This window comes from Leguminivora glycinivorella, chromosome 22, assembly GCF_023078275.1.
Source record: "Leguminivora glycinivorella isolate SPB_JAAS2020 chromosome 22, LegGlyc_1.1, whole genome shotgun sequence".
Classification (NCBI taxonomy): Eukaryota; Metazoa; Arthropoda; class Insecta; order Lepidoptera; family Tortricidae; genus Leguminivora; species Leguminivora glycinivorella.
In genome coordinates this window covers 4,169,405-4,197,163 of record NC_062992.1, presented here as the reverse complement: position 1 = coordinate 4,197,163, position 27,759 = coordinate 4,169,405, and the positions used below count along the sequence as shown (strand labels likewise).

General features: G+C 37.1%; 1 protein-coding gene across 1 annotated transcript in view; it reads right to left on the bottom strand.

The window, feature by feature from the left end:
• The window catches only part of LOC125237759 (dipeptidyl aminopeptidase-like protein 6), a 342,306-nt gene that overhangs the window by 111,499 nt on the left and 203,048 nt on the right, over window positions 1-27,759 (bottom strand). Inside the window, exon 4 of the mRNA XM_048144933.1 lies at window positions 8,607-8,701. Coding sequence (XP_048000890.1) covers window positions 8,607-8,701 — 95 coding nt within the window. The remainder of the gene's footprint in view (window positions 1-8,606; window positions 8,702-27,759) is intronic.

The window sequence follows — 27,759 nt, the reverse complement described above, 5'->3', positions numbered from 1 at the left end:
GCCATTCTTGCCAGTATGTCTGCGTTACTTTCATTAGTCCATTTTTTTATGTTGTCAAGCCATGTGGTCCTCCTTTTTCCCCTTCCTCTCTTGCCATCAATTTTTCCTTCCAATATTAATTGTAATATACTGTATTTGTCGTTCCTATAAATGTGTCCAAAATAAGATAATTTCCTTTTTTTCACTGTAACCAAAACCTCTAAATTTTTCTTCATTATTCTAAGTACTTCCAAGTTCGTAACTTTATCGGTCCAGGATATTTTTAGCATACGCCTATACAGCCACATTTCAAATGCGTCTATCTTCTTTTCCATTGCTTTGTTTAGAGTCCATGTTTCGCAGCCATAGAAGAGAATCGATAGTACGTAACACTTTACAAGTCTCCAGCGAAGCTTTAAGTTGATGTCTCTGTTAGTGTATATAGACTGCATTTTGACAAAGGCATTTCGCGCAATCTCAATCCTAACACGTATTTCCTGCTCCATATCCCAGTTTTCGTTTAGCCAGCAACCAAGATATCTATACTTCTGCACCTTCTCTATCGGTGTACTATCTATTTTTACAATGTGTGCATTTGTTTTAGATTTGGATTTGCTTACTACCATAAATTTAGTTTTGCTAATGTTTATTTTTAACTTATAGTGCTTGATCTTGGAATTTAAACGGTTTAGTAGGTGTTGTAATTCATCAGCACTATTTGCGAGCAGGACAGTGTCATCTGCATATCTTAAATTATTAATATACTTGTCATTACATTTAATACCTATATCACTGCCATCAAAGGCTTCTGAGAAAATACGTTCTGAGTATAAATTGAAAAGGCTGGGCGACAATACACATCCTTGTCTGACTCCTTTTAATATTTCCAATTCTTCAGTGGCTATATTTCCTATTTTGATATGAGCAGTTTGATTCCAATATAGATTTTTAAGTATTCTGGTGTCTTTGCTGTCAATATCCGTTTTGTAAATAACATCCATTAGTAGCTGGTGGTTTACAGTGTCGAAGGCCTTTTCGAAATCGATAAAGCACAAAAACACGTCTTTTTGATATTCCAAACAGTTCTGTACTAATATTTGGATTGCAGATAGAGCTTCTCTTGTTCCTAGGCCGTTTCGAAAGCCGAACTGGGTTTCACTGATGTAATTATCTATTTTACTAAATGTTCTATAGTTTAAAACTTTAAGGAAAACTTTTAATACGTGGCTCATTACACTAATTAATCTATATTCACTGCACATTTTAGCGCTAGGTTTCTTGGGGATTGGCAAGAAGGAGGACGTAAGCCATTCGTCTGGTAGGACTCCCGTATCATATATTTTATTAAACAATGTCACCAAAATATTAATTCCAAAATCATCCAATAATAGAAGTAGTTCTCCATGCAATTTATCAGGACCTACAGCTTTTCCACTTTTGAGCGTCTTGATAGCTCTTATAACATCTTCTTTTACAATTGGCGGACCCTTATATTTGTCAGGGCTATTTACTGGTTCTAATCTGGTGTCATTGAAAAGCTTCCTAATGTAATTTACCCATTCTGTTCTTTGCTCATCAATATCCGTTAATAACTTATTTTCGCAGTTGGTCAGTTTGCCAGTAAGATGTTTGCGTCCGCTGTTAGTGAAGTCTTTTACTTTTTTATGCAAGTTAAAGCTATCGTGTTTCAGGTCTAACTCCTCTATCTCTGTACATTTCGATTCCAGCCACTTATCCCTTTCACGTCTGATTAAAGATCTAATTGTATTATCTATGCATCTGTATTTTACTTTATCATTTTTGTACAGTCTTCTTTCTTCCATTAAGGTTAAGATTTCTTTTGTTATCCATGGGTGTTTAGTTTCTCTTTTGTAGTAACCCAGAGCTTCTTTGCTGACTGTATTGGTAGTGTCCTTAAACATATCCCAGATTTCTTTCATATTCATATTGTCTACTTTTAAGTTCTTTAGTTTCTTATTATAGTCAGTCATTAATTTGGTTCTGGTTTCTCTATCTTTAAGTTTTTCAATAGCTATTTTTCTATCAGGATTACATTTCTTTATTGGTATTTTAAGTTTTAGGTTAAGTTTCACGACTAAGGGATTGTGGTCAGAGCCGACATCTGCACCTGGGAAGGTTTTAGCGTTCAGAATAGAGTTGCGGAATCTTGCTGGAATGAGTACGTAGTCAATTTGGTTACGGACAATGGTTTTTGAATTGTGCTTAGGAGAGGTCCATGTGTATAAACGTCTGGGTGGATGGTTAAACCAAGTGTTGGTCACTACTAGATTTTTCTCTACGCAAAATTGCACTAGCCTGTCCCCTGTCCAATTCCTCTCTCCTAATCCGTAATTACCTACATGTTTTCCAACTGATCCTTTACCTATCTTCGCATTCATGTCTCCCAGTACTATGGTTACTTGTTGAGATTTAAGTGAGCTAAGAACCGTGTCTAAGTCTCCGTAAAAATTTTCAAGGAGTTCTGGGTTTTTCTTAGCTTTTTCTGAAGTTGGGGCATAAACTTGCACTACATTGATATCAAACGGGTGTCCATTCAATTGCAAAAGAATAATCCGCTCTGATACAGGTACAAAGTTTTTAACATATCTAGTAAGTTTTTTTTTTATTAATATGCCCACACCGTGGTAGTGATCTTTATCCGTTGATGGTTTACCTGAGTAATACAGGACTGAATCTTGCCTTTCGTGTTTACCATTATCTTTCCAGCGTACTTCGCTGAGGCCTAATATGTCCAAATTTAGCCTATCCATTTCTAATATTACATTATCTAATTTCCCTGGTTTTATTAAGCTTCTAACATTCCACGTGGCTAACTTCAAACAATCTTCTTTTCTTCGTATGAGTTTAATCCCTCGTGTAGACTTCTTGTTTTCTTCCTTTGGATCTTCATCGGTAGTATACTTAACATCACAAGTCCCGATCAACTTATGACGCCGGGGTGAGTCCGGGTCGCATTCTACTGGCATTATTTGGTTGATCATTTCATGGTGGTTTTCTTGGGGCGTAAAATAAGTGTAGTGGGGCCCCGAGTCCTTCTACACTGGCTGTGCTTTCCTCAGAAAACTTGGACGCCACCGTTGGCCCATCGTTGGGTTCATCCGCTGCCGTTCCTACTGTCTGTCCCAGCTCTAGCAGACAGCTCCCTCACGACCTCTGCTCCAGATGCTAGAGAAGCCCGCAAGGAGAGTTTGATAACGGAGTGACTTTCTCCGGCCTGTGTGGTCCGCGGGAGGTATTTTATTTCCCTCCTACCCCCCGCCTCTCTTAAAAGAAAAGCGGTGAGCATTCCCCTATCCGCCGCCCGGGGACGCGCTCTCTAAGGATATAGGCTTCCCCCGAGAGCATCGTTCAATATAGGGCAATTAATTCATTCAATATGGACTAGTTGCCAATTGAATATTCGCTATTAGATGAGGCAGATACTATTACCGATACGAGTATCTGTCAGTTTCATATTACGAATTACGATGTGTTTGATATGACTAGAAAGGATCTGAAAAATGTGATCTGAGCAGTTCCCGGCAACTTTGTACATAGCCACGTCATAAAATTTTAATTAATCCTATTTCGTTACCAACATTTAGTAATATAAGTCGACTTTCGTAATATATATATACAGGTTAATTATTGTAATTAAGAAAATATAGATACTAGAGGATCTTAATGACGAAATAAAACTTACTAAAAATCTCAATTCATCAAAAAAATCTTGGTAACAAAATAGGAATAATAAAAACAAATTTAACCTTTTCCTGAATTTTTATACAAACTTTTCGAAAATTGCTGATCTACACTCCTAAAACTTATTACAAAGAAATATATGTTCATAAAATACATAAACTAGGTTCGTTTTGTTATGCCATTTTTCATTTTTTTTTATACTACGTCGGTGGCAAACAAACATACGGCCCGCCTGATGGAAAGCGGTCACCGTCATCTATAGACGCCTGCAACTCAAGGAATGTCACGTGCGCGTTGCGAATCCATTAGAAACTTGTACACTCCTTTTTGCTGTGGTCAGTACAAAGCAAAATAAAACCGGCCAAGAGCGTGTCGGGCCACGCTCAGTGTAGGGTTCCATAGTTTTCCGTGTGTTTCTCAAAAACTACTGAACCTATCAAGTTCAAAACAATTTTCCTAGAAAAACTTTATATAGTTCTACTTTTGTGATTTTTTTCATATTTTTTAAACATATGGTTCAAAAGTTAGAGAGGGGGGGGACGCACTTTTATTTCCTTTAGGAGCGATTATTTCCGAAAATATTAATATTATCAAAAAACGATATTAGTAAACCCTCATTCATTTTTAAATACCTATCCAAAAATATATCACACGTTGAGGTTGGAATGAAAAAAAATATCAGCCCCCACTTTACATGTAAGGGGGGTACCCTAATAAAACAATTTTTTCCATTTTTTATTTTTGCACTTTGTTGGCGTGATTTATATACATATTGGTCCCAAATTTCAGCTTTCTAGTAGTTACGGTTACTGAGATTATCCGCGGACGGACGGACGGACGGACGGACAGACAGACATGGCGAAACTATAAGGGTTCCTAGTTGACTACGGAACCCTAAAAAGAGTGTACAAGTTCCAAGAAGGGTTTGGGTTTGGGAATTGGGAACAAATTAGTTCCGTAGGTCCTTCCGTCACCAGCACACGGCACCCTCGATGAGCTCCGGCAGCCTTACTCAATGGCAGGAACACAACACCATGAGTAGGGTCTAATGCTATTTGGCTGCGGTCTTCTGTAAGGCGGAGGTAAAAACATGACTTGCCTCACACTGATTCAAACTTTCCCAATTTTTTTTTTCAACTGAGTTATGATATTTTTTCCCTCAGTAGCTCGGAAACACGTGTTTTGTCATTTAATACCAGCGGGTAAAAACGCATTTTATCCACTAGCGGGTAAAGTAATTTGACCTTGAATAAAGTCAAATTAACTGCTTTAAAATTGATAAAAGTAGGTGAATCCAGTAATAAAGATGATTTACTACCTGTGGAACTACTGGAAGCAGTGATAAACGCATTTTTTGCGTTTTATTTTCCTCGCTATAGTGAGGGGAAAAGTTTTGTGTTCGGGTGCAAATGTATTTTACTTCTCGTGTGTTAAAAACTCGCAAGTTCAGGATTCTATTCTCGAACCACTCGCTTCGGTCGTGGTTCAACTATATACTCCTTTCACTTGCTCGTTTCTTAATTCCACACTCGGCGTTAAAATACAACTTTGCCCCCTTGTATAACAAATAACTATTACATAACTTGTATGATAGACACTTAGTAGAAAAACAACTAAATTTGACACATTTTTTCACCTTTTCGGATTGAACGAGCTCGCGTTTTAAATAGACAAAGGAGAAAAAATAAATATTGCCCCCAAAAGACTGTACCCGTCACAGACGGTCCGCTCTAGTCAGTCTTTAGTCGTTACGTCGTTAGTCATTAGTCGGTAGTGTTAATTAATTCTCGAACGCGATTAATCACGGGATGTCGGAGAACAAAGGTCACAGCGACTATGGCAAAGTGGATAAACTAACAGTAGGCTTGTTTAAAATTATTGCGCTTATGAGTAAATAATGAAGGTAGTAGTGGTAATAGTAGTAAAACACTTTGTCGTACCAGAAAATAATACAACACACAAGAAAAAGAGGTTATCATTAGTACAGAGGCGAACTTATCCATTTAAGGAATCTCTTCCAGTTAACCTTAGTCTATTTATATTCTCTTATATGTGTATGTTTATTCAATTTGTGTGTTGGAAATTAGAATAAGTATGATTTTTCATTTCGAAGCACCTACTCTTTCTGATTATGTTTTTTTATTTCCGCTACCCAAAGGTTGTCTGGTAGAGATCGCTCTTTAGCGATAAGACCGCCTGTTGTCTGCCTCTATTTATAATCATTTGTTTTGTCTCCGCTGTATCTTTTTTCTGTATCTCTTGCTGAGGTGTGCCAATAAAGAGTATTCTATCTATCTATCTTAGCTGCCTTATGAACGTATACAGCTGGCATAATATAAGAGGCGTTTAATCTCGACAGAAACTCGAAATAAACGTCGAAGAGCGAGAAAGGGAGTGTTTAGCCGACATTAAAAGGGAAATAATCTAACCACAAAATTAAAATTTTGAAAAAACCTCCAACCGCGCATAGTAGTCCGACTTTCATGAAACATGGCTAAGAACACTCCCGACTTACTCAACTTTCAGACAAAAAAAACTAAATCCAAATCAGTTCATCCGTTCGGGAGCTACGATGCCTCAGACAGACACACACACACACAAACAGACAGACAAACAGACAGACAGACAGACACACACACAGACAGACACGTCAAACCTATAACACCCCGTCGTCTTTGCGTCGGGGGTTAAAAAAGTTTTAGCAAAGATTTTTGAACCTCCAGGCTGGAGAACGAATAAAAGCACAGTACGAGTGTTACGGGCCATCTTAGACTATGTCTTTACTTTCCACCGGGTGCCGTAGCCGAATGGCATTTCTGCGACGAGAAACGATAACGAAACGCCGCGAAAGGTAGTCTGGTTCACTCGCGCTAATACGCAAGAGTGATAGAGATATATATCTACGAGCGTTTCGTTTCGTGAGCGTTTGTGCGGTTTGTGCCATTCGGCTACGTACCCAGGGTGGCTAGCCGAATGGCACAATCGCTCACGAAACGCTCACGAAACGAAGCGCTAGTAGATATCTATCTCTATCGCGCTTGCGTATTGGCGCGACAGAGCCAGCGGCGTATCGCTTTCGTTTGGCGTCGGAGAAATGCCATTCGGCTACGGGGCCTGGTGTCTTTCGACTGCTGACCAGGGGAGCGATTTTTGAGTTACGAAAAAATACGTATAAATACGTGTCGTAATAATCGTCTCATAAATATGGTACTACGCTCTTATTACACCGGACTAAGATGCTATAGGACATATTTTTGAGTAAGATGTGTACACCCATATTTTTACACTTGACTGTACACTGTCTTTCTAATAATAGATGGATGCTGGCGTTACTTTGCGGAAATCTATGTTAATCAAAATCAAGAAGATTATGTGCCAGTCACTGATAGACTAAGTGACTAGCCAGAGCCAGGTTTGTATTTTTATTTTTACAAGCTTTTATTTAACTTGCCTTGTTAGTATGTTAGTTTGGGTCAAAACGTAGAAGCTAAATTTGACCCACTTCCCGGTTTCCGATTGAGCTGAAATTTCGCATATGTAAATCACGTGACAATGCAATATTATGGTATCATGGAGCTGATCTGATGATGAAGCAGAAAGGTGGTCATAGGAACTCTGTTATGAAACGTCGTATCCCCATCGAGTAAAGGGTTTTTAAAAACGTCTCGGAGAGCAAGAGATGACTGTTGAAAGAAAGGTACAGTCGGCGATAAAAGCTTGTGCCAAAAATGTAATTTTTGCAATAAAACTTATTGGTAGTGGGAAGTTTGAAACGTCGAAACGTTGAATTAGCAAAGTAATCTTCTTGATTTAGATTTACTGTTTTTCTGTCTCCATTGTTCGACGAAGAGCCGTCGTGCTGTGGCAAAATTCAATAAGTGTCACAAGCCATCTCAATGCGGCGGTTTGGAACTTTTTTAATAACCGAGATGGGCTCAAGTTATATTCAAATTGTTTTCAAAGTCGGGGTTAATCTTGAAATATTGGAGTAGTGCAAATCAATCTGGATTATTACAATTAAGGGACTCAAAATTGGAAGTGTTTTAATCAGAATTGACATTACTCCTAAGCTGTTTGATATTAATTTAACTGTCCCATACGATTTTTTCTTATTTTGTTACCATTATCCATACATGTTGTGTGGGGTAACAAACGAGGAAAGTAACAAAAATGTATGGAAATTCTGAGACACTTTGTCTCCCAGTGAGTTGCTTACTTGTGATTCTGAGCACAATTGACCTGAAATTCCCTAAAAAAATAAAAATAAAAAAAATGGCAAAAAAAAAGAAATGCTCTTCTAATCCCCAAAATCTATAAATATTGTTTTTTTTATATATCAAATACTACAGAAGACAATAATTTATTGTGCCAAATTCAATATATGAGTCTAGTAGCCTATTTAAGTTGTATTCTATGACATTAATATTATTACCCGTTTTTGTGTCATACGATTATAGTATTTTATGCAACAGGCGTTTAAAGGAGGTCAAAAAAGGCGAGTGGCGTGGGCAATTTGAAGCGAAGTCGAAAATTATTATTAAGACGCCACGAGTATTTTTTGACTCAGTTAAACACCGCTGCATACAATACTTTTTCTACGACCATGCACTTAGTTTTTAATAGTTTTCTTAAATAGCTTTCGTGAAATTCACACTTTCCCTGTACTTTTAAGCAAAGGTTTGCACTGTCAGCTGAAGTCTTCCCGCGCACGCGCCCAGTATCGTTATAACAATGCGTTGCCATGGTTACAGAGCCAAACAATGCGTTTTTAGTTTTTTCGATACTGCGCGCATGCGCGGAAAGCCGGCGGACGCTGGCTTTGGGGACTAGACTTTTATGTAGGGTTTTAAAGATCTATGCACGACCCTGTAAATGAAGAATAACAGTTCGGGAGTAGAAAAAAAATTAAATAAACTGTTACTCACGTAAGTGGTGTTGGGCATGAGTGTCTTAGACGACTGGTTCGCTGCGAACATGAGGCTGATGCCGCCCCACGCGTCCCGGTACACGAACTCGTCACCTGTGGACAATGAAACACTATTTTAGTGCCAGTTTTATGTTAGGTGTCAGGGTACGTCGCCGAATGGCACAAACGCTCACGAAAGGCTCACGAAACGAAACGCTCGTTTCGCGTCGCAGAAATGCCATCCAGCTACGGCACCTGGTCAGACTATTTTAGAGTAATTTTCATGATTTTTGGTGTCAAGGTGGAAGAAAAACGCCCGTGTGATAAGAGAAGACACACGAGTAAAAGCGCCCAGTGACGATCAGCCCACTGGCCGGCAACGGTCTTTCAGTTTTTCGCTATACTCTTGGGTCGACACGTTCGTTTTTCGTCACGTTCCTATATTTGTCCGATTCTGCTTGCGTCAGCCATTCTTCATTCGCCAACTTAGTCTGCAGTCATTATCGTCTTTGACCATAATGAGTTGTTGGCCTTTTTCTTATTTCGACTCAATCGTTTTTCGTCATTTCGTATTTGGTCATATTCTAAGTTGTTACCGATCTAAGACTACGAAAAAACACGAAAAACATAGATTTAACAGCGAACATGCATGCCGAAAGAAGATTATGACGAGTAAAGAACGAGACGGATTAAGATAAAGATGAACAACGATATTGACCGTAGTTGACTAGTTGAGAAAGACCATAATCGACGATCATGCATGACAAATAAAGAATGGCTGACGCAAGCAGAATCGGACAAATTTAGGAACGTGACGAAAAACGAACGTGTCTACCCAAGAGTATATCAGTTTTTTGACGCTATCACTTTTTTTTCTAACTGACAGCCATTGCTGCTGGCGAACTGAGCGAGAGTGGGTCCCCATTAGAAGAGTCACGCTATAAACTAAAATAAAAAAACGACGTGCATTATACTGTGCGAAAATTCGTAACTCTTGTCGGTTTAAAACAGTTCCATCGGTCATGTTTTAATATATCGCCACTCGTTTCGAACTTCCTCATTTCCATACATTCATCGTAATTGTTACATTATATTTTCAAACGTTTGGTTTTACAGTTGAAGTAATCCAAATTTGATAGAATCAACATGCGATAATCCGTAGTTGATTTTAAAATTTCACCGTTAATGTGATTCAAATAACGTTCCCGAGCGCAGTCAGCTCAATCAGTTGAACATGTTAGTAATTAAACAGGCAATCATGTTTATTGATAACGCTATTGGCAATTAAGTATTGATCACGTTATGACAGACGTGCCGCAGAGGCGGGGTTACAACCCTACAATCAAATGGAGGTTTCACGGCATCCAATGATATTAAAATGGCTGACAATTTCATGATTTGGTGGCCGTTTGTCACACTGGTACGAACACTATAAGGTTTGCGTTACTGGTTGCTAGCCCATCGCCCACAATACAATCACAGTCGACTTCTACGACACCCACGGACTCTACCCAACGAGTCAAGGGATGTCCGCCTGACATCCCTTGACTTCATACATCCGAATGGCCACCACTCTGTCAACATTTTAGTCCACCTGCCACCACTCTGCCTGACAACATGTGGGCCCTTTTTAGGGTTCCGTAGTCAACTAGGAACCCTTATAGTTTCGCCATGTCTGTCTGTCCGTCCGTCCGTCCGTCCGCGGATAATCTCAGTAACCGTAAGTACTAGAAAGCTGAAATTTGATACCAATATGTATATCAATCACGCCGACAAAGTGCAAAAATAAAAAATGGAAAAAAATGTTTTATTAGGGTACCCCCCCTACATGTAAAGTGGGGGCTGATATTTTTTTTTATTCCAACCCCAACGTGTGATATATTGTTGGATAGGTATTTAAAAATGAATAAGGGTTTACTAAGATCGTTTTTTGATAATATTAATATTTTCGGAAATAATCGCTCCTAAAGGAAAAAAAGTGCGTTCCCCCCCCCTCTAACTTTTGAACCATATATTTAAAAAATATGAAAAAAATCTCAAAAGTAGAACTTTATAAAGACTTTCTAGAAAAATTATTTTGAACTTGATAGGTTAAGTAGTTTTTGAGAAAAATACGGAAAACTACGGAACCCTACACTGAGCGTGGCCCGACACGCTCTTGGCCGGTTTTGTAACATTTACATGCTTTTTACGCACGTTTTACGCGATCGCGATTCATACTCAGAATCGCGAGGTCTTCCGATCCTGATAGGAGAAAAAAAATGTCCCAAGATTTTCATACATTTTTGAAACCTCCAATTCCGTTACCGCCAAACAAAATGTATGAGAAAATGGTAACAGAATGGGAAAAAACCTTGGGACACTTTTTTTCTCCTATTAGGATTGAAAGAACAAGCGATTCTGAGTGGAAACCACATAAAAAATTCCAGTTCCAAAAAAAAGTTGGGTGGACAACCTTGAAAAAATGGCCCATGTATGGATTTATGTATATATGTATGTATGTGTATAGTAAAGAAATTGTTTATTTATCCACGCAACGGTGTAATGGGTGGTTGTTTGGTAAATGTAACGTAACGTAATTTCGTTAATGGAACTGTCTACGTCACCGATAGTTATCGCGGCACGTCACTTCGCGTTCGTTTCTGATAAACGATAATTGTATGCAGATTTAAGTTGGCTATTGTTAAACGTAACCCTGTACCATGAGTTTTGGAGTTTTATAATACGTTAACGTAACGTAATACGAAAACGTAATTGGGCCGTTTCTTCCAAAGTTGTCACCCCCACTTTTTTGGGTTTGGAATTTTTTAGGTGGTTACGGGTGGTGGTTTTTAGGTGGTGCACTGCATAAAATATTTTATTTTAAGTATAGGAAACTAGCCTATTATCACTATACATACTGGGTGAAATCAAATTGGTAGTACCAAATAATATTTTCTCGATCTACTCATGATTACAGAAAACTTCGAAAACTTTTGCTATGATTCGTTAACAGTGATCGGAACTATGGGAGTAAAACTTTAACAAAACTTGCTAAGTGGACATTTTAGAGTACTTACAACCATGAAAATATTATCCTTGTAGTAATGTATTAGGAATCTTGGATTCAGGTATAGAATCAAATTGAACATTGATCTGAAAATAATAATCTTGGTTTCATTTTAAATTAATGTCAGCTCTAATATAAGGTTTTGTTAAAGTTTTTACTCCTAAAGTTCCGATCACTGATTAATAATAAATAAATAAATAAATATTATAGGATATTCTTACACAGATTGACTGAATGAATATGTATCCATTTCTCCATACTGCTCCGTTGCAAATTTGCATACATATTAACGAACTCGATACCATCAGAATTTACACATTTTTCTGCCGAGTTCGATATAAGTCCCATAGCAAAAGTTGAGCGTAATCATGAATAGATCCAAACAATATTATTTTGCATTGCCAATTTGATTTCACCCTGTATATCGCTCGCTTTTTGTTATCTTCTGCCTTGGTTACTCGTTGCCATGGGTAACCATAAACTGAACAACCGATCAGGGCATAAACGAGGCAATCAAATATCAATCCGAAGCATCGGCAATTTGTGGCGACGACAAAAAACCACCATCTATCCTCAATTTGTATTTAAAATCAGTTTGTTCCACAACTGCGGTGTTTTTAAATAGATTTTGCGTGGACTGGCTCAAAATAATTTGAAACAAAATCATTCAGACAAAGGAACAGAGGACTATGACAAAAACAATAAATCTTTAAAAATTTTCCAGTATGATGTATGTAAATATATAAATAAATCTAATCTTGTTTTTCCATACAAACTTTGGACCCCCCATTTCACCCCCTTAGGAGGAGAATTTTGAAAAATCCTTCCTTAGTTCTCCTCTACACCTTATAAGGAACCTCCTACGTGCCTTTGAAATCTCTAGTACCAGCGGTTTCGGCTGTGTGCGTTGATATGTCAGTCAGCCAGTCAGTCAGTCAGTTTCTTCTTTCATAGAATACAGGACATTTTTCGAACAGGAGATTTTTCCGAACAAAAATCGCTCGTTGGCATGAACATGCGTACGGATGCGTTCAGCGACGATGACGAGTAGGTAAGCGCTAACTAAAGCGATTTTTGATCTACTAAAGCCGATTCCGTGTCGACAACCCAGGCTCAGCCACGACAATGGTCTAAGCGCGACAGCGGTGAGCGGCGGCCATACATCGGAGCGAGACACAGCGATGGGACTTTTCATTCGCACGTATGGCTGCCGCTCACCGCTATCGCGCTTAGACCAATGTCGTGGCTGGGCCGTTAGTGCGTTTTCACATTATCCGATCCGATATCTGAAGTCGGAAGGATTTCAAAGGCAAACATCCAAGATGGCGGCTTAAATGTATGGGATATCGGTCCTACATCCGATATCGGATCGGATAATGTGAAAAGTCACTAAGTCTGTTGGATACCTAAAGGTTTAATGTAAACAGTTCCTTTTATTACTATGTACTATCTTGTAATATAATTCGATAGCATGTTTCAACCCTGTTACTATTCAGAATTCTTAAATTATTGACTCAACAAGAAATTGAATGGGAGAACTGCCCATAAAACTGTTTACAACGCTCATTTTACTATAGTTCACAACGTACAGGTAATAATAGTCCACATCTAAAGTAACTTAAGGTTTATAGCCGTTTGATACTGAGCATTGTCTAGTGATTCGATATCAGATGCCACAAACAAGTTGTTGAGAAGTTGACATTCTAAATAAGGTACAGCGGGACAAATGTCGACTGGGGGGCAATTGTAACTGATCCCTATTTTATATGATTACACTATGATGTTGAGTTCTACATGTATCCACCGAACACGCCTACAGTACCGGTGGACAGTCTATTTAATAATGCAAACATTGTAAAACATGGAAAAAATGGACCAGTTACATTGGTCCCCCAGTAGAGATTTGCCCCGCTGTACCTTACTAAATGTTTTTCGCTTGAAAAAGGAAGAATAACTGTTTTTTATTACATACTTGTTTATGTGTAACAAGTATCTAATGAATTACAGACGGTACAATTTAAAAAAAAATACAAAATAATTCAACTAGGTTTAGGTGACGAGGTAACAGCGTATATATTTATGTAATAAAGCAATAATTTACTGAGTGAATGTTACAGGATCATAATAAAGCCATTATTATTAAAATTCAGTATTATAAAATCCCAGAAACTGCAGTAATTGTTCAAATAAGAAATTCATTCTACCGTGTGACATCACTTGAATTATTTTATTACCTGGAGACAATTCAGCGAGTCTGACTAAGAAAACTGAATGCTAAGTTATGATAATGGCTGGATATAAATTATATTCAACTACTCTTTTGCATCCACATTAATTCTGCAGTTACGTTCGGGCAGAATGGAATATTAGACTACATTGTCATAATTAATTTGGGAGAAATCTTAGGGATATTACTTATTGATTTATATTTAAGTATGTAAAGTAGATTCTTGTCTGTGTATAACTTTAATACAACGTGTTTCCGGTGTCACTCAAAACCTCAGACACCCCAACATATTTTTATTTTTTTAAATCATACATCATAATCATAATCATAATCATTTATTTCATATTTTTTGGGATCGGGGTCGGGGTGACCCGAAACCGCGGGTCCTACTAGATTTATTTTAGTTTTAGTTTTATTAATTTTAATTTAATTTAGTTAATTTATTATGTTAATATTAGTAATAACCTATGGAATGTATTTCCGGTAATAAATAATTTTCATTTCATTTCATTTTCATTTCATAAACTCATCTATAGTATTCATCTTTAATCTGATGGTTACTTTTTTTTAATTGAATTTTTAGATTTCTGTACAGCTCTACTTGACTTTTAGCTCTACACTCAATAAAATAATTGCTAACTACCATCATAAACCATAAGACTATTTATTTGTGTACGTTACTGCAACGACATAAGGTTTACCAATAGACAGCTAAGATGTCACTGTAAAACACTTTCAAGCTTTGTCACAGTAAACTTCAAACTGGACAGGTAATCGCAGTAAGCAAATTTAAACCCAATATTCAGAATGACAAGGTTGTAATTAGATACGAGTTTAATTTGTTATGACTTATGATAAACATTAAGATTAAACTGACAAACAACGTCAAACTCGTAGCGGAAAAAATAATCACCCAAGTAACCAGCCAGTATTAATACTAGGGCTCCCGGTCGTGACCGTGTATCGTGAACACGTAGCCGTACGCACGTTGCCGTGATACACGGCAACGGATTTCTGGTTCGTTCGTCACGTGAAAATAAATCACGTGAAATTAGCGTACGTACGTACGTAGATCCGTACGTACGTACGTACGAATTCACGTGACACGCCCGGTCCGCCAGCGGCGTTTCATGAGAGAAGATCAGATCGGATGCAGTCTCTATAAGTTATGAATTAAAATGTAGGTATCGTGAGGTTATATCTTAATTACTTTTGAATTAAAATTTATATTCAATACTGCGGTTTTTCAAATATTAATATGTAAGTAATAAATAAATATAACCAAACTAGCGACCCGCCCCGGCTTCGCACGGGTACTTTACCTACATGTAAACCTTCCTCTAGAATCACTCTATCTATTAAAAAAAACCGCATCAAAATCCGTTGCGTAGTTTTAAAGATTTAAGCATACATAGGGACATAGGGACAGAGAAAGCGACTTTGTTTTATACTATGTAGTGATAAACGATCCGGGTTTTCCGATAGGCTTAATTTAGAAGTGGTTATTAAAATACCAACGATATGGGTAGGTAACCTTTTGTAAGCGTAACTGCTAGATTTGGTAACCGTTTCAGATAAAGTTTCCTTCCAGTCATTTGAGTTTTTTACTCTATCCAAAAGTATTCAACAGTTGTAATTCTAAATTCAACTTATTATTGAATAACCACTGGTAGCATTGTCTACGCTACAACCGACGCTTCGAGTTCAAATTCAGAAAATGCTTATACTTTCACTAAAATATTACTTTTATGTTAAGGCACTATACCATGACTATACCTTATCCTTTGTTAAGCTTATCTGTTGAGTGGTTGTGGTTGAAAAATACCATGCGTTAACATGGTAATATGGGCTTAACCGTGCACCGTGATACCTTTGAATCTGCTTATTATGTGTCTGCAGTGTTCGTTGACAAAAACTCTCTAATTACCCTCTGATTAATAAGATTTAATAGGTAAATAAGGAAATAGGAAGATACACGGTACCATTCAATTATTGATGAACGGAATACGAAATTTGTCAATTTAGTGTAAAAATTAAGAATGTGACGATGGGATGACATCCACGGAAACGTAATTTTATCACATACCTAGTTAATAATTATGTTATACATTTTACGCCAACTTAACTGTTATAGCCACCATTTAATTAGGTAATTACGTTATATAGTAATAAGATTGATGGTCGTAAAAAAAGTCTACTTTAAGAGTGTTCAAGGCGCAGGATTATCATTTTATTGTTGCAAACTGTTTCAAACTGTTTCAAATTGTTTCAAAAATAATAATTAATATAATAACTAAGCCATTTATTACTGATTGCTTAATAAAGTGAGCTTCGTTATACTATTTACATGCAATAACTTTAAAATTATTTTTTCATGGTATTTAAACTTAGACCTCTGCTGCTTTTATTTACTTATTATGGATTACACCTATTTAAAAAATTAACTTACTCGTTTGATGTCGTAACAGTAACAGCAGATTTCAAATGAACTGACGTCAAATGCCTCGCGATAGATCCTGTAGTAGGTACCATGACGACACGGAAATTCATTGTTTGTTCGATCCTTGCAGAGACTACATAAAGCTGAATCTCCGACTCTGGTGGCATATCTCCACACCAAACTTCTCTTCGTTGTTAAGAGTTTCAAACATTAACAGTAACAATACAAAAACTGAACAAAACAACAACGACAATAACTTTTAAATTCACCGCTAAAGTAAAGTGTCAAGGCCTTCAAGTGTTGGTCAACTGGGATCTTACAAGTGACTAATTGAAATAAACTAAAATTCTAATCTGCCCCATCCAGATTAAATAAAAAAATCCCAAAATGTAAAAATAACACATCGCTCACTTCACTCAGCTTCACGTACAAAAGGCTGCTCGTAAATCTTACTGTCTTTATTACCACGTGGTGGAACTGCACTTATTATTTACAAAATACCACCACAGTAAGATAGCTGAGCTCGTTCGTCAAACAATACAGTGCTTTAAAGGAATATACTATCTAAAAGTATTATTTAATGTACCGTAACTGATAAGAACTGCAGCTGTTATTTTTTTTGTCTTAACCGTGACCCCGCGCACATGTGTGCATATTTTTTTTTACCTGGAGTATAATAGTCATCATAGTACGTCTCAAAGATTCACAGAACTTGATCTTTTGTTCATCTACACTGCTGTTTGCCTTGTTTACATTTAAGATTACGTTATATTCTTACATAGTAGCAAGCTTAAATATTAATTAATAAATAAATAAAAATAAATTTAAATAAAAATAAATAAATGAAAGAATAAATGTGAAAACCTCAAGAATAACATAATAATGCTTCACCAGAAATATATGGCTAAGCGTCGTGTTGCTGAATTTCATTAGAACTATTGTCCCGGATCCGTAAGTTCACATTTTTGACACATTTGTTTTGATGTATGTTGCGATGTGGCTAAGACGTATCGTTTGCCAAATCTAACGATTAATTTCGAATTGGTTGAATCGATTAGGCCCTATGGACAAGGAGGCGCTTAAACAAATAAACGATTTCTATCAACTTACTGAAATGTCATTTGAATCGTAATTACAATCTGCCACAGCACTAGTTTAAAAATAAAAATGAATGATAAATGACATAATAAGTAAATCTTGCGTTATAAATTAATATCGTAAAATACTTACTAACGAAGATCCGCAACAATGTAACATGTTTTAGATTATGTTTAAAGTAAGCGAAATATTGTTTTTAAGTACTTGATTTTTTTAACCATTATTACACGATTTTACGTTTTGTGGACGCCGTCATGTGTGAAAAAGAGGTTCTTACACTTCTTACGGCTCTGGGACAATATTTACTCCATACTATACTAAACTGTCACCACATACAGTTTTAAGTTAGTGTCGAGTATTTGAGGATTCTGACGGCACATGTCAAAAAATAAACAATATTAGGCCGTAACGTAACACAGCGAATAACGCCATAAATCACTTGATCTTTCTTATAAAACAAAGTCCCCTGCTGCGTCTGTCTGTGTGTTTGTGATAAAGTCAAGAACTACTGAACGGGTTTTCATGCGGTTTTCATTTATGAATAGAGTAATCCTTGAGGAAAGTTTAGGTTTATAATTTGATAAAGTTTTGTTTGAATTGGTTAAAATATGACGATATTTTCTAATCGAGTTGGACAAAATCCCGCTGGCTGAGAGCTTTAATCGAAAACGCTGCCAAAACCGTTTGAGCTATATCAAATTAATGTATTGGAAAATTGTGTCTCTCTAATAGGTCTACAAAAAAGTCCGCGATGGCATATATCTATCTTTTACGGATAACTTATTATAACAATTTTTATGATAATCCCCGTGCGTAGCCGGGGAGGGCCGCTAGTTATATGTATAGTATAAAAATCGAAGCAAAACATAAAAATAAGTTTAATTCATATGTAAAAAAACTCTCGTCCAACGTCCAGTATTAAGTATAGGTACTAAGTGATAATTCATAGTAGTCATGATTTAGTTTTCTCCCGGGCATGTTGAATCTACAAAACGTACGATAAGTACCCAACGGAACCGCCACCCGAAGCTCTGCACACGAACATAGGTTCGGGCGGCGGCGTGTCACGGACCGCGGCGTGTCACGTGAATCCGGGCGCTAAGGCAAGTACGTACGTACGAGGTACGTACCTTGCCGTGTTCGTGAAATTCGTGATCTTAGTACCGTCGGTGTTAAGGTCACGTAGCTACGGTTCGGCGTGAATCACGTGTATCCAGAGCCCTAATTAATACCCCTAAATACTGAAAAAGGTAAACAACCTCTAGTAACGCGATATACACAATGTTGTATTACGAATACAATAGAATAGGCACGTAAAAAATAACTAATCATACTAATTTAAATAAAAATATTACCCCCATCAAGATATAGCTCAATCGATTCTACTCTCGATTCTGAACAAACGGTTTTCAGGTTTTTAGTGTTAAGAGGGGGTAGAGCAGGGAGAATTTTCAGAATCTGTCAAATTACCCCATTACACACACAAACACCCTTTACTCACACTACCTCAATTTACTGTGAAAGGTCAGTGCCCTTAATTTTTTTCAAGAGTGTTATTTTGAGTTTGTAGTCAACTACTGACCTCCTTTGAGAAATTAAAACTGTAAAAAGGTAGCATACAAGAAGACAGAGAAAAAATACGCATCATCTAGCTTTCCTTCTCTGTTCATGTCTCATGTGAATTTAATTTACCTAAATATGTAGATAACGTTCCTTATTCAATTGATTGTTTATCTAGGTGTATTTCAAATTACTTTGCACTACATTTTGCGTTACTTTTCTATACTTAGATTAAAAATCTTTTGACTTGCCTCACTGCTTAAACTGCAGCATCAGTACTTTTGCAGATGACACTAAACTATTCGCCAACCCATTGCTTGACTTTGATTTGCTACAAGACGACCTGAACAAAGTATGGAACTGGTCAAAAAGATGGCTCATAAACCTTAACATTTCAAAATGTACTGTTCTGCACATAGGCAAAAATAACCCTCGTTATGTTTATAATTTAGACAATGCTCCCCTAAAAGCTGTCAAGACACAAACCGATCTGGGCGTCAAAATCACAGAGGATCTAAAATGGGAAGAACACATAACATCGATCGTTAAGAGAGCAAAGAGTCTCATCTACCTCATAAGAAAAGCTTTCGGGAATCTGACGCCAGATATGATGCTCAAAATTCACAAAACCTATGTTAGGCCTATATTGGAATACGCGTTTCAAGTGTGGAGCCCTTATTTTATCAAGGACATCGATTTGTTGGAGAAGGTTCAACGCAGCTTCACCAAAATACCGAAGAAACTTAAAAAAATGTCCTATGAGGAAAGATTGGAGTTCCTAAAGCTTACAAGCCTGAAGGAGCGTAGAGAGCGTGGAGACCTGATCGAGACATACAAAATACTAACCCAACATTATGACCTCAAAGATTTTCATAAAATGCTAGAACGTAATAACAACACCCGTCTGAGAGGTCATCAGTATAAACTGGTCTCTCGCAGGTCATACAACAATCCTCATAGACATTTCTTTAGTAATAGAGTGGTAAAAGCTTGGAATCAGCTCCCGGAGGATGTAATATCGGCCCAAAGTGTAAACGAATTCAAGAATAAGTTAGACAAGCACAGTGCTAATTCCACATAACACCTGAAACCTCTACCGACAACTGGATACAGGCTTTATCAGTTACTACAACTGCCTGCCTGCTTTACAAATAAAAAAAAAATAAAAAAAAAAATCGTCAGCCTGCCTATCCCCGCAAACATTATTCAAAGACGTGTGTGAAGGGCTAAAGGCCGTTACCTCCAGGCAGACAATTATTATGGTCGCGTGATAAATGATAAAACATCAGCCCTATCACACTATTTAGAATAGAATAGAATTTGTAAGTGCGATAGGGACGGCCCGATGTTATACCATTTATCGCGCGACCATGATTGCCCTGCCGGTCTTCGGAGGCCTGTGCTGTGCATTACGTATATGCGGGGTGTATTAAAGACTAACAGATAGGTACTTTATTCTTTTTGGTCGTTAGGTTTTTTATCAATTTATCATTTATTTTGATACAAAAATAAAGTATGTGTATAAAATAAAAACCTAATGAATAGAGTACAGCTAGCAGCAGTCATGTCAGAGACACAAAGAAAGACAGGGAATATCGACGCATATCTTATCTTATCCAATACTGCCATCGCCATCTGCATCAGACTCTTGATCTTACCCAATTCCCGAGTCTCTTCTCTTAATTTCAGTTCCTTGAGTTGAAAATGTTGAAACTCATACTTAGTATTAAATAAACTACAAATACATATAAAAATCACAATATAATTTTAAATTATGGCTTGGGCCCTGTACCAGTTGCAGTCGCTACGTCTTTAAAGCCCCTTGTAGTTTCTTTTAAATGGCTAAATACCTAGATGTCATGTCATACACATCTGTGATGTAACTGAAAATTAAAAAACATCGCTCAGAGATAAGGTTCAAATTAGCATGGCAAAAAAGACAGTGCAGTCAAATTACTATCAAAATACGAAAAAGCATATGTCAATGTCAATATCACTGCCGTATGCCGTATTTCAGGCCATAAGGGCGTTAAACACCGTTGCATACAATACTTTTTTTACGACCATGCACTTAGTTTTTAATAGGTTTCTTGAATAACTTTCGTGAAATTCACACTGTTTCCTGTATTTTGACGCAAAGGTTTGCACTGTCAGCTCAGCTGCCCAAAGCCTTCCCGCGCACGCGCGCCGTATCGTTATAAGGCGTTGCCATGGTTACAGAGCCAAACAATGCGTTTTCAGTTTTTTCGATACTGCGCGCATGCGCGGACAGCCGGCGGACACTGGCTTTGGGGAATAGACTTTTATGTAGGGTTTTAAAGATCTATGCACGACCCTGTAAATGACGAATAATACATAGTTCGGGAGTAGAAAAAAGACTTTCTAGGAAAATTATTTTGAACTTGATAGGTAGAACAATTTTTAAAAGTTGTACAAAAAAAATCTGAACTAAGTTTGTAACTATATGAAAAGTATTTTTTATCTTAGATTGCATATTTTATATGCATATTATCGTAACGAATTTTCTTTCAAATAAAAAGAGAATTATTAGAATAGCTTGACGGTGTCTACCGTAAACTGGGGTTACATTGACCAATTTGGGAATTTAAACTTCTCTAGATTCTACATTTAATGGGTATTTTTACCCATTAAATGTAGGAGTTAGAGAAGTATAAATTCCAAAATCGGTCAACGTAACGTAACTAAGGAAGAAAAAAAATGGGACCATCAACTTTTTTTAGTCTTTTCCTGCTAAAAATCTAAAAAGGTAACAAAATAAGTGATATCAGGATTATTGTTTTCTGTCACGATGCCTGCACGTATGAAATGTTTCTTTTTAACCCAGTGGTTGACTGGTAGAGAATGCCTTAAGGCATTGTGTCCACCATTTGTACTTATTTTTTTATGTGCAATAAGGAATAAATAAATAAAATAATGTACGCCGAAAAAAAACGATGTGATCAAACATAAACTGACTGACTTTCTTCCCTAGTTGTATAGTTTCATACTTATGATTTTTATTTTAAAGTAATCCGTCTATATTATAGCAACCATGGGTTGGGTATGTTAATGGTTCCTTGTGTCTTAAATTTATCTTTTGTATTGCTGTTGATGACCCAAATAAATAAAATATAAAATATAAATATAAATATGGGTGATTTTTGCGGACTTAAGTAGAAACGTGGAGGTAGACAGAAGTGTGATTAACATTTCTAAGTGTTAATTTCTTGTATCTAGTCTAACTACGAAGCAATACATTGACGTATAAATTGCGTCCATATACAGAGAGGTCATTCATAAAAATACCACTTTAGGTAAGTTATATATATTTTATACAATGTGACAAGCATTGACCACACATCCCAATTCACCCCTCTTCCGACCCTAATCAGCCCCTTCGTAAACCTATTCACCCCCTTTGCGACCTGATTCCCCCATTCCTGATCCCATTCACCCCTCAGGCCGCGGATATTTATTCATCCCGTAAAAATTCCCCAACACAGTTGCATCGCTTTCTTCATGAAAACCATTATAAAAATGAAAATATGTCTTATGATTTTCTGTTATACATAAACTTTAGAAGTGTATACACATTCAAAAGGATAATGAACGATTACAATGAGTAAAAATCCAATAAATTTGAACGTCAACTTTGACAGACATGAAACTAAATAAAAATGTGTGGCTTGCACATTTTCACTGTAATTTTAAATATTTACACATTTTTTTTAGTAACATATTGTGTATAATACTTTTCACTCAACAGATAACTGTTATTGGCCTAAGACTATGTAAAAATACCTATGTAAGTTGAATATTTACGGCTGTTGTCCTAAATACCAATAATAATAATAATAAAAAACCGGCCAAGAGCGTGTCGGGCCACGCTCAGTGTAGGGTTCCGTAGTTTTTCGTCTTTTTCTCAAAAACTACTGAACCTATCAAGTTCAAAACAATTTTCCTAGAAAGTCTTTATAATGTTCTACTTTTGTGATTTTTTTCATATTTTTAGGGTTCCGTACCTCAAAAGGAAAAAACGGAACCCTTATAGGATCACTTTGTTGTCCGTCTGTCCGTCCGTCCATCTGTCAAGACCCTTTTTCTCAGGAACGCGTGGAGGTATGAAACTGAAATTTATATCAATTACTCAGGTCTACTGTCCCTTGAAGCTGTGAAAAAATCAAACTTCTAAGCCAACGCAATCAAAAGATAGAGCCGTTTATGCCGCAAATTTTCGACACTTGCAAGGGAATCAAAACCTACAGGGTGCTTCCCGTGAACTTAGAATCTTGAAATTTGGTACGAAGCAACGTCTTATAGCATAGATAAAGGAAAAATTACGAAAACCATAAATTTTTAGTTACATCACATAATATATTTTTTTTTAATAATTTTAACCTTACTACCCATTTCCTCATAAACGCGTAGAGGTATTAAATTGAAATTCATACCAAATACTCAGGTCTATAATACCTTTAAGCTGTAACAAAATCAAACTTCTATGTCAACGCAATCAAAAGAAACAGCAATTTAAGCTGCATATTTTGAAACTCGCAAGTACTCGCAAGGGAATCAAAACCTAAAGGGTACTTCCAGTCGACCTAGAATCTTGAAATTTGGCATGAAGCAACGTTTTATAGCACACATAAAGGAAAAATTCCGAAAACCTTAAATTTTTAGTTACATTACAAAATATATATTATGACTCGATTGTCGTAATGAACGAACTTTGTAAACCTTGCAGGTTTGTACGGAACCCTCGGTGCGCGAGTCCGACTCGCACTTGGCCGGTTTTTTTTAAACATATGGTTCAAAAGTTAGAGGGGGGGGGACGCACTTTTTTTCCTTTAGGAGCGATTATTTCCGAAAATATTAACATTATCAAAAAACGATCTTAGTAAACCCTTATTCATTTTTAAATACCTATCCAACAATATATCACACGTTGGGGTTGGAATGAAAAAAAATATCAGCCCCCACTTTACATGTAGGAGGGGTACCCTAATAAAACATTTTTTTCCATTTTTTTTTTTGCACTTTGTTGGCGTGATTGATATACATATTGGTACCAAATTGCAGCTTTCTAGTGCTTACGGTTACTGAGATTATCCGCGGACGGACGGACGGACGGACGGACGGACGGACAGACAGACATGGCGAAACTATAAGGGTTCCTAGTTGACTACGGAACCCTAAAAAACCTAATATATTATTTTCCTACTTTGATTGCGGAAAATAGAAGGAATATGTCAAGAAATATAATAACATTATATACCCCCGGAACCCTTTTCACCCCAAATTACGGTATTTATTAAATTGTCATTATGTAAAATGTCGGAAACTACGGAATGTAAAATGTCGGAAACTACGGAACCCTACACTGACGCGCTCTTGGTCGGTTTTTCTTCTTAATGCTATGTAAGAGATAATAAATAATTACACCTCCCAATTTATAATGTTATTTTTGCAAAAAAAATATTTATTGCTCTCCGAGACATTTCTAAAAACCCCTGACTCAATGAGGATACGACGTTTCATAACAGAGTTCCTATGATCATCTTTCTGCTCCATCATCAGATTAGCTCCATGATACCATAATATTGCATTGTCACTTGATTTACATATTATGTGTGCAAAATTTCAGCTCAATTGGAAACCGGAAAGTGGGTCAAATTTAGCTTCTACGTTTTGACTCAAACTAACATAACTAACAAGGCAAGTTGAATAAAAGCTTGTACTTATAAAGGCTTCTGATACTAGATTTGCAATAAGTTTACTTGTCATAATTTAAGAACAGATGAGACAGACATATCCAATGACACAAGTCTATACCGTTTTTGTGAACTGTCAAATCACCTCATACAATTTACGGCTGTAAGGCAACCAGGTAGGGTTCTAGCCCGTAAGATATAAATTTGCTTTAACAATGGATAGATATTTATGCGGGTGAGAGTGTAATTTAGGTTTTTATAAAGAATCAAATATTTTTAAGCGACCCGATCAGATATGTATGCGGATAAGGACCCTCCCACATCTACCGTCTTGCGATCGTAGCGTCGGGCCAACTGTATGGCCGCGCTGACGCGGCGTCTTTTTCCATACAGTTGGCCCGACGCTATACGCTCGCGAGACGCTAGAAAGAGAGACGATGTTTTTGCCGGTCACGGAGCATCACAAATTTTTGCCGGGAACATGTCGTCATATACTTATGGCCCCCTATAGAAAATCAGATATTTTTGCACGGCTGTTCATAGTCATTTATGCTGGTCACCAGCTGGTGTTCCATGAATATTTGGTCTAGTTGAGTGGAGAAGTGCCATTCAAAACAAGCGCTTTGTAAACAACGATGTATTTAGGTGATTTATAATTATTATTGTTTTCAACTTACGGTTACGTGTTCGCGGTATGCACAAAGTAAATCTTTAATGAAATTGAGTCATTTTTTTATATACACAATTAAATTTGAACCAGAAGCACTATTTATTTATTTATTTATTTATTTATTTATTTAATAAGTTTACACGGCATTACAGCATAAACACCAATACACCGAATAAACTAACATAGACAAAAAATACAATTTACAAAAAAGTATTATAACGACACACAATTACTTAAAAATATCATACACCGACCGTGGAAGGCCTATCATCCATCGTCTCGCAATACCTCAGACACTCAAGATACACTGTCTTCCATCTCCATGCAAACAAATCGCAATCAGGTGCTGACGTCAGTAGCGCATTGAGAAGTGTCAGAGCTCGAGGAAGCGGTGAGTTTCTGCGTGACACTGTGCGCGCTATCGGCACCGCCAACAGCGGGCGCACACGCGGTCTCAGACTAATTCTGGGAATATCAGGCACATACAACCTGAGAACGCAATTTACCAGATCTGGGCAGTCTGATTCACCCCGCAGCATCCGACAAACGGTGACTAACAGGTTGCAGTTACGCCTTACCTCCAGAGAATTATAACCGAGTGCTCCCAGCAAGAACTTCGTTGGGTATAGAAACGGGTAATAGCCATAGACTTTCTTGTAAAGAAATCTGAGAAAGGCCTTTTGGATCTTCTCTAGAAGTAAGACGTAAGTCGACTCATAGGGGATCCACACAATTGACGAGGTCTCCAGCTTGCTTCTGACCAGTGAATTGAAAACAAGCTTTATGGCCCCAACATCTTCGAACTCCTTAACATTGCGGATCACGAAGCCCAATCTTTGAAAACAGCTACGAGCTAGCTCACGTATATGATCGTGGAATGTCAACCGTGAGTCGAAGACAACGCCAAGATCCTTCACAGAGGACACCCTGTCAATCCTATCCAGTCCAAGGGTATAAGGCGCAAGTATAGGTGTTGCAGTTCGGCTGAATGAGCATACACAGCATTTGGCTACGTTGAAGAGCAGTTTATTTTCAACACTCCACCGCAGCACGGAGTCAATGTCCTCCTGCAGGGAAATGCAATCTGCACCATTTTTCACCCCAAAGATCAGCTTCAGGTCGTCAGCGTACAACAGACATTTTGAGTTCTTTACAACTGTCTCCAAGTCGTTAACCATCAGCCCGAACAAGAGGGGACCGAGTATGGAACCCTGACTGACACCAGATCTCGTGTGATAAGGTGCTGAGACGAAGCATCCGTGACGAACATACTGCCGTCGATCGCGTAGATAACTTGCTAATAGGGTTAGCAACTTAGGCGAGAAGCCTATACCATTCAACTTATGCTAACTATACCTATACCCGCTCGCATTCCCCTTTTTTCTATTCTAAGTAAGAATCGATTAATACGTATCTGAATATGTATGAATAAATTAAATTGTAATTGTTTACATACAACCTGTGAAGTTTGGTTGACAAAATTTGACGTAGGTACTGTCATATATATTTTTAAAATGACGTACTGTTAATACCAGCGTAATGAAAATGTATTCCAATGAGTAAAACAAAACATGAAACTTTTTTCAATTTAACCGAACTAGAATGAAATCATTTATACTCATTCGGTTGTGTTCGTTATTTTCTTTAATAATGTAATATATTTTTATTTATTTTTTATGCACAAGCCATGCACCTTTAAATTTTAAATGAGATTGGATCTCCACCTGACATATTTGATTTACCCTATTTATTTTGAGCACAGTTTTACACTGGTATGGTTTTTCGTGTACGTACACCATTTTCTGTCAAAATATTTGTCAAATTTAATTGTCAACGCGGAGCGACCGGCGACACGTCTGCCTCCGATGAGCCGCTCACGGCATCTAATCGAAAGGAGAATTCTGACAGCAATGGCGAATGTATGGAAATTTTACGATAGTTTAAATTTAAGGTAAAATTTCTTTGTTGCCTTTGAGAGGAAAAATATAAAAAACCTCAAAACTTCTAGTCCATTTATCTGGCTTTTAGAATCACTTAATGTTATAACTAAAGTATTGAATTTTTTTAACAAAGTTTACTAAACGGCGACATACGTTTTTCTCATTTTAGGTCAACTTTGCGTGTGTTTATTTATTATACCTTTAATAATTAGAGATTCTGAATAGTCAAAAGTTGTAGACACACTCATTAAGATAATAACTCTATTTATTTTATTTCATTTAATTTAGAAATGTGAGCAGCATTTGTTAAACGCCGAATGCACTTTTCGAGGATTTCGTACGACCCCCTCTTAAGTGAAACACGGTGAAACAATGTTAAGTGAAACAATACAGGGTGAAACTTCTTAAATCGTGAACAGAAACATATTTTTATATGGTATCAAAATATATAATAGTTTGAGCCGTGACATTATAAAG